Source organism: Corticium candelabrum, chromosome 3, assembly GCF_963422355.1.
Source record: "Corticium candelabrum chromosome 3, ooCorCand1.1, whole genome shotgun sequence".
Taxonomy (NCBI): domain Eukaryota; kingdom Metazoa; phylum Porifera; class Homoscleromorpha; order Homosclerophorida; family Plakinidae; genus Corticium; species Corticium candelabrum.
In genome coordinates, this window is record NC_085087.1 from 8299337 (window position 1) to 8306836 (window position 7500).

The 7500-nt window shown below is 38.8% G+C and overlaps 2 protein-coding genes and 2 long non-coding RNA genes across 4 annotated transcripts in view; all 4 read left to right on the plus strand.

The window, feature by feature from the left end:
* Window positions 1–1053, plus strand: part of LOC134177776 (uncharacterized) — a 1119-nt gene extending 66 nt beyond the window's left edge. The window contains exons 2-4 of the mRNA XM_062644555.1: window positions 70–146; window positions 223–807; window positions 863–1053. Of these exons, the coding sequence (XP_062500539.1) occupies window positions 70–146; window positions 223–807; window positions 863–1018 (818 nt within the window). The 3' untranslated portion in view covers window positions 1019–1053. The remainder of the gene's footprint in view (window positions 1–69; window positions 147–222; window positions 808–862) is intronic.
* A 76-nt stretch (window positions 1054–1129) lies between these two features.
* LOC134177337 (uncharacterized) lies at window positions 1130–1556 on the plus strand. Its single transcript, XR_009969479.1, has 3 exons — window positions 1130–1332; window positions 1396–1426; window positions 1491–1556. It is a non-coding gene; the product is annotated as an uncharacterized LOC134177337 (long non-coding RNA).
* A 3407-nt stretch (window positions 1557–4963) lies between these two features.
* Window positions 4964–6636, plus strand: LOC134177514 (uncharacterized). Its single transcript, XM_062644304.1, has 4 exons — window positions 4964–5371; window positions 5689–5759; window positions 5824–6399; window positions 6456–6636. The coding sequence occupies exons 1-3, from the start codon at window positions 4984–4986 to the stop codon at window positions 6295–6297; spliced, it is 933 nt and encodes a 310-aa protein (XP_062500288.1). The 5' UTR covers window positions 4964–4983; the 3' UTR covers window positions 6298–6399; window positions 6456–6636.
* A 55-nt stretch (window positions 6637–6691) lies between these two features.
* Window positions 6692–7500, plus strand: part of LOC134177429 (uncharacterized) — a 934-nt gene continuing 125 nt past the window's right edge. The window contains exons 1-4 of the long non-coding RNA XR_009969516.1: window positions 6692–6896; window positions 6961–6991; window positions 7056–7132; window positions 7213–7500. The exon at window positions 7213–7500 is cut by the window's right edge and continues 125 nt beyond it. This is a non-coding gene — a long non-coding RNA (uncharacterized LOC134177429). The remainder of the gene's footprint in view (window positions 6897–6960; window positions 6992–7055; window positions 7133–7212) is intronic.

Here is a 7500-nt window from a genome sequence, read left to right on the forward strand (position 1 = left end):
ATGAGTAGTGGAAACGAACATGTGGAGCCTTGATTAAGTAGCAGACTCATTCAATTTGTATTGTGACAGACGTGCTAGCACCACCTGAAATCATTAATACTGGCCCTCAAATTTCTCAACAAACAACAGAAGACTTTTCGATGCAGGTATATATATACATTGAATCCATAAATAACCAATGATTGTAAATGTGTATGATTTAATGGTCAACTTTTATTTTAGAATTCAGAGATTGATCCAATCAGTATCTTGACCTTAGATATTGATGAAAAAGGTGGTTATCGGCATGGAAAATATGTGGCAATATTTGCTCCCCAAAATTCTGTAAACAGATTGACAACCCTTGTACTAAAGACCTACATTGATGATGCTCTATTGCCACCAGTGGCTGACAATGAGTTCATGTTTAGTCCTGTTCTCTCACTTGAACCACACGGGCTAACATTTCAACAACCCGTGAAGGTTTTGTTTCCATTCACAGCCGTTCCTAAAAATTGGCTGATGAAGCTCAAGAGGGCAAATTGTGATGTGTATGATACTTCATGTGACTGGGAGACAATTGTAGAGTATAACACAGATACTGGTGATGTAACACACTACACAGATGATTGTGTGTATGATCCTGATCGAGGAACGCTGAGTCTTAATCACTTTTGTAAACACTGTTGGTTTGGTAAACCAATAGTCAACTCCATTTGGGGGCAGAAGCAGATTCTCTGCTCGGTTTTTGGATACCAGCCAAACAGCAAACAGAAAAGATACATTTTGAATGTTTTTCTTCATGATCAGTGTTTGGATATTTTTGAGGTATTTTTGTTAGTTGATCCAAATGTAACTATTATCAACTGTTTCTTTCATTAAGGAAATCAAGCAAATTGAATTTACCAAAACACCCAAACATTTATTTTTTGATGGACCAAACGCTCTTGACATCAACCGACATGGTAATATTTGTGTTGCAATAGAAGGAGATTCATGGAAAATGAAGAAAAAAAGGGAGGTAAGGAAACTGTTATGAACATCATTATTTGATCATCCCTAATCTATTGCTTGTGTGTGTGTATGTGTGTGTGTGTGTGTGTGTGTGTGTGTGTGTGTGTGTGTGTGTGTGTGCACGCGTGCTTGTGCATGTGTGGTGTGCAGAAATTTTCTTCAATACGTTTATGGAAAACATGGTTAAGAAACACTTCTCGATTGGAATTTGATGTTTGCTTGAAACCCAATGTACTTCAAGCCGATATATCTGAGGCGAGGGTAAAGATACGAGCTTGTGATAATTCTATGTCTACTTCCTTGACAGTTTCTCTAGCTGATGTAGTGCAGGATGACACGGTAATATAATTATTCTATTGTATGTTGTATATTCTTTCATTCCTTTCTTATTGAAATTGATAGGAAAACGAGAATCATTCAGTTGGAAATGATGGTAAAGTATACAAACTTTCACATATACAGATGAGTTGTCACTCTGTTTTTCATCTTGTCTCTAGAACATCGGCCAATCATTGTTCACACGCACAATATTACTGGAGCTCAAAATGTTGTAGTCGGCAGCAATCCTACCTTACAGGTAAGGAACATGTTTCAAACATTCCACATGCCCTTTGATCTGCACTCCAACGTATAGACCTAAATACATATTTTAATAGATTGCACAAAGTGAGAACAAGTTGGCCTCAATCCTTTTTGATACTGACACATTAGCAATAAGCAGTGACACTTAAGCACTACCAGAAAGTCAATAATCATATCTTTGAGTGTTCATGTGTGTAAGAAGGAAAGTTGTGACACCAGAGTCGTGGCTATCATAGAAACGTAAGAATTTCAATTTAGGGAATGTAGTCATATACTTGAGAAATGTGTGTAAAGTAGATGACACGTACGTCACATAGCTAGGCATTGAACCATTTGTTGTGCAAGTGCCACTTTTGTAACAATTATTGTACAGAGTATTTAGTAGCAAAGTACATGATGTACTTACAAAGTGTGTGTAAGAATCAGCACACACACACACACACACACACACACACACACACACACACACACACACACACACACACACACACACACACACACACACACACACACACACACACACACACACACACACACACACACACACACACACACACACACACACACACACACACGATATATAGCTCTAGGCATGCCGAATAGGTAATACTAGTACTTACCGATACTGTACCCGCCCTATGGGCGGTGGCAATCTATTGTTGTACGCCACTTCTGCAAAGAAGACGCACCTTCCGTGACACACGGACGTACGTAAAAGCGGCCCGGTGACTCCGTAGCCTCGGGTCCCAGACGTTTCTACAGGCGCTTACAAAGCACAGAGTAGGCGGGGAAAGGGCAAAAGTGGGCGGGAAGAAAGAAACAGGAAGAAAAGAAAAGAAAGGTTCTTCCTTCCTGCCCACTTTTGCCCTTTCCCCGCCTACTCTGTGCTTTGTACATACGTAAGCGCCTGTAGAAACGTCTGGGGTCCGAGGCTAGGCACTCCGGGAATTAGAGGCTGGCGAGCGCACGTCACATCCGCATACTCGACTACAACCAGCGCATCCAGACGTCCAGACGATCAATGCAGGGTTCACGTCACATCCGCATACAACACAATTACTAACTTTCAGTATGACACGCGCTTGGCCCTGCCCTGCTCCTTCATTTACACCAGGTGTCAGATAACTTCAAAGTCACCGCTATGACGCCCACTACTTGAAAGCTGACGCAGACGTACTCTGAATTATGGATTGATAAGTGAAACAGCTGTAGCTAGCAAGCTTATGTAGTTGAGGCATTGGTTGAACCTTTGAACCTAAGTTCATAGCGAAACGTTTCTATACTGGAACCTTTTATTCCACTAGCAATAATTAGCTATGCCCATCTCTGCTCTTCAATTCCATACTTATAGTTAGAACCACAAAAACGTGGGCGTAGCCTGTCTAACTACCAGAGAGAATCCAATAAGCAGAGTGACCGGTTTATTTTCAATACGTTGATGTAAACAGTTTTCTAAAAAAGGTCTATTCCCGAATAGGAGAATAAGTGGGAACTGTGGTTATCTAGATAAAGACTTGAAGCTTTCCGGACGGTCTCATTTGACCATGCAGTCGTTTACAGTCAACTCATGTGTTATCATCATCGCATGCTTTGTTTTCTCCCTTTCGGTTTCCTCATCCGACGCTGTACTGAACTGTACAGACGCTCTGAATACATGCAACTCCACCGGCACGTGTCGTGCTAAATACTCGACGTTTACATCGCATTGCGACGCCCTGCTGCAGGATCGAGACAACACAACTGTCTGTTCATCAGCCTGCGCGACATATTTCCACGGATTTCTTCAGGATTCGTCCGCTCAAGGAATAGAGACATGTGTTTGTAACATCTACAGTCTAGACGTTTGCTTGTCAACTGTCATCAGTAACGTCACAGAGAGATGTCGCGGAATCGAAGTTTTCTCGACAGCCGCCACGTCAAGTGCTAGTCAGAACGTCAATCAAGCTTCATCGATGCCTGGTAAGTCTCTTCCAATATATACATTACATATTTAATGTTTTAGGCTACTGTACCTCTGTTGTGCTAACGCATTTTTAAATTTAGTAACTCCTATGTGTCTTTTTTGTCTTTGCTTAATCGGAATTTTTTTGTTGGTCATGCATGGATAAGTCGGGCTTGGTGGCCTGTAGTACTCTAGCCTTATTACATCTTTATCTAATTAAGCCACTCCATTTTTTCTAAAACATACAAAATAAAGCTGTGGAAAGGCGGCAAGGCCTACTACATTCAATATGAATCGAACTGCTCGCTAGCACTGGTAGATGTACACTTGCAAATTATTTAGTAGCTGACAGATGAATCAACCAATTGTTTTTGTCGGTGAAAGCAAAAGACCTAGATAGAAGGATGAGGAGGATGTTGAAAGAAAAACGGCTAACAAGATAAGCGAGCTTGCCACACCATGAAAGTGTTGCAACATTGGAATGCATTAGCCTTGGTGTACTGTACTGTGAAGATTGCGTGTACACTTGTCAACAGCTGAAAAATTATTTTAATTAACAAATGCTTACGCATCAAAGACAGTTGAACAATCAGTGAAATTACAGAGTCATGGTAGGTCTTAGACGTTGAGTAGTAATATAAATAAATATCAATAAAGTTGCATGTTTGTGTTCAATAATAACAATAATAATAATAAATAGTAAATAATAATAATAATAAATAATAAATAATAATAAATAAATAAATAATAGTAAATAATAAATAATAATAATAAATAAATAATAATAAATAATAAATAATAAATAATAATAAATAACAAATAATAATAAATAATAATAAATAATATTTTCTTACACATAACCTGCTGCAATTCCCTTACTAAAAGGAAGACAAAGAATTCTCAAAATCACACTGCAGTCACAATCACAATCACACTACGTACAGATACACTACACACATATAAAGACATCCTACAACAAATTACCTGCATTTACACGTGTAGCTGTCATCTAGGGTCGATGATTGTAAAGCAAGACAACAGAGCTATAGTTTGATTACGTTTTAGTTCATTCTTTGTGCAAATTCGTGTAGAAAGAAACTAAGATTTTAATTGATCTTTAACTAGACAGCTGCATGGATGATGGATGCCTAGCTAATTTAATTATGTTGTGCTACAGATTCAGATTCAAATGTGTGCAGTTTAACTTATAATGAAAGCTTTGAAAACCATTGATCTATATAGCTGTATATGCGCCTGTGTGTGTTTGTGCAGAGTTTCCTACATTTCCAACTCGGACTCCAACTTCAGTTTTGACTACTGCAATCCCGGATGTAACGACAGTAAAAACAACCCAAAATGCAGCCACTGTGAAGACTCCTACAAACAATACTAATACGTCAACTGAAGAAGGTACATCAGTATTAATCACAACTACAACGTATACGTCAAACACAAGGAGGACCAAAATGTTGGCCACTGTGCTGGCCCCTTTGGCAACTCCAGACATTGTAACTCCCTTGGCCACAATCTCAACTCTTAACACGATGACAACTCAAACACCTGCAACTACAAAAGCAGCTGTGGGAGCCAGTAAGAGAACTTTTGTGACAACAACAATGACTAGTAGACCCAACATGACAGTGTCAACCATGAATCCTCAGTCTGTATCAGAATCCAGCCATAGCATCGAAACTGCTGTTGGTGTAGTAGTGGGTATTATCATCATAGTAGTTGCCATGTATTTGATGTATCATCAGAGACATAGAAAACCTGCAAGCCCTAGATGTTCTTCTGATGTTGAGCTTGGAACATGCACTATCATGGAGAATATGAGGAGTGACAAAACAAAGGAAGGTGAGACTTTTACTGTAGCGGCAGACCACGTGTTGCCCAGGTAATATTAGACAAGTGCAGAGTTGCTATTCTACGTATTTTTAGGTATCCCGCGTGTCTGATCAAATTTAATATTAATTTCTCCTATCACAGCAAGTATTTCGATCTCTTGCAGTACAAATCCCTTTGTACGCATGCAGCTGATGACAGGGTGGGTCTTCTATTCAATCTGTGTGTCTCTTTTTTTATTAATTAAGAACAACAGGTATAAGTATAGTGGAAAAACCGACCCCTTGATTAAGTAACAGTCCAGACTTATTCAGTTCGTATTGTGACAGATGTGCCACTACCGTTCGAAAAGATTGACCCCCAGGTTTTTCAACAAACATCAGAAGAATTTTTGATGGAGGTACAATCCATAATCAGTGATTATAAATGTGTATATATGATTTAATGGTCAACTTCTATTTTAGAATCCAAAGATTAATCCGCTAGTCAGTACCTTGTCCTTAGATGTTGATGAAAAAGGTGGTTATCAGCGTGGAAACATATTTGTTCCCCCCAATTCTGTAAACAGATTGACAAACCTTGTACTAAAGACCTACATTGATGATGCTCTATTGCCACCAGTGGCTGACAATGAGTTTATGTTTAGTCCTGTTCTCTCACTTGAACCACACGGGCTAACATTTCAACAACCCGTGAAGGTTTTGTTTCCATTCACAGCCGTTCCTAAGAATTGGCTGATGAAGCTCAAGAGGGCAAATTGTGATGTGTATACTTCATGTGACTGGGAGACAATTGTAGAGTATAACACGGATACTGGCGAAGTAACACACTACACAGATGATTGTGTGTATGATCCTAATCAGCAAACACTGAGTCTTAATCACTTTTGTCAATACTGTTGGTTTGGTACACCAATAGTCAACTCCATTAGGGGGTAGAAGCAGATTCTCTGCTCGGTTTTTGGATACCAGCCAAACAGCAAACAGAAAAGATACATTTTGAATGTTTTTCTTCACGATCACTGTTTGGATATTTTTAAGGTAATTTTGTCAGTTGATCCAAATGTAAATATTATCAACTTTTTCTTTCCATTAAGGAAATCAAGCAAATTGAATTTACCAAAACACCCAAACATATATTTCTTGATGGACCAAACGCTCTTGACATCAATCGACATGGTAATATTTGTGTTGCAATTGAAGGCAATTCATGGAAAATGAAGAAAGAAAGTGAGGTAAGGAAACTATTATAAACATCATTTTTTGATCATCCCTAATCTATTGCTTGTGTGTGTGTGTGTGTGTGTGTGTGTGTGTGTGTGTGTGTGTGTGCGCACGCACGTGTGTAGAAATTTTCTTCAACATGTTTATGGAAAACATGGTCAGGAAACACCACTCAGTTGAAATTTGATGTTTGCTTGAAGCCCGATGTACGTAAAGCTGATATAACTGAGGTGACAGTAGAGATACGAGCTTGTAGTGATTCTACATCTACTTCCTTGACAGTTTCTCTAGCTGATGTATTGAAAGATGACACGGTAATTCATTCTATTGTCTAGCTAGTTGTATATTCTTTTATTCCCTTCTTATTGAAATTGATAGGAAAACGAGAATCATTCAGTTGGAAATGATGGTAAAGTATACAAACTTTCACACATACAGATAAGTTGTCACTCTGTTTTTCATCTTGACTCTAGAACATTGGCCAATTGTTCACACGCACAATATTACTGGAGCTCAATATGTTGTAGCCGGCAGCAGTCCTACCTTACAGGTAAGGAACGTGTTTCAAGTATTGCAGCTGCTCATCTAGCTGCACTCCATGTCGAACGTAAACCTAACTATGTTCAATAGATTTCTCTAAGTGGGAGCAAGTTGCCCCTCCTTTCTGATACTGGCATATTAGCAACAAACAGTGACTCTCCAACACTACCAAAAAGTCAACAATGAAATTGTTGAATGCTAATGTTTTGAAGAGAATCGTGGTCCTTGACTGGCCAGCACAAATCTTTTACTCAAAACATTAAAATTTCAATTGATAGAATGATAGTCATGTAGTTGAGAAATATGTGTGTAGCTAGGTATTGAAAGTATATTTGCATGCAAGTGCCACATTTAGCAATTATTGTACAGAGTATTTAG

Coding starts and splice junctions, on each gene's coding strand:
- LOC134177514 (XM_062644304.1), top strand. CDS start 4,984: ATGTTGGCCACTGTGCTGGCCCCTTTGGCAACTCCAGACATTGTAACT. Junction 5,372..5,688: donor GAGTGACAAAACAAAGGAAG/GTGAGACTTTTA, acceptor GTATTGTGACAG/ATGTGCCACTACCGTTCGAA. Junction 5,760..5,823: donor CAGAAGAATTTTTGATGGAG/GTACAATCCATA, acceptor CTTCTATTTTAG/AATCCAAAGATTAATCCGCT.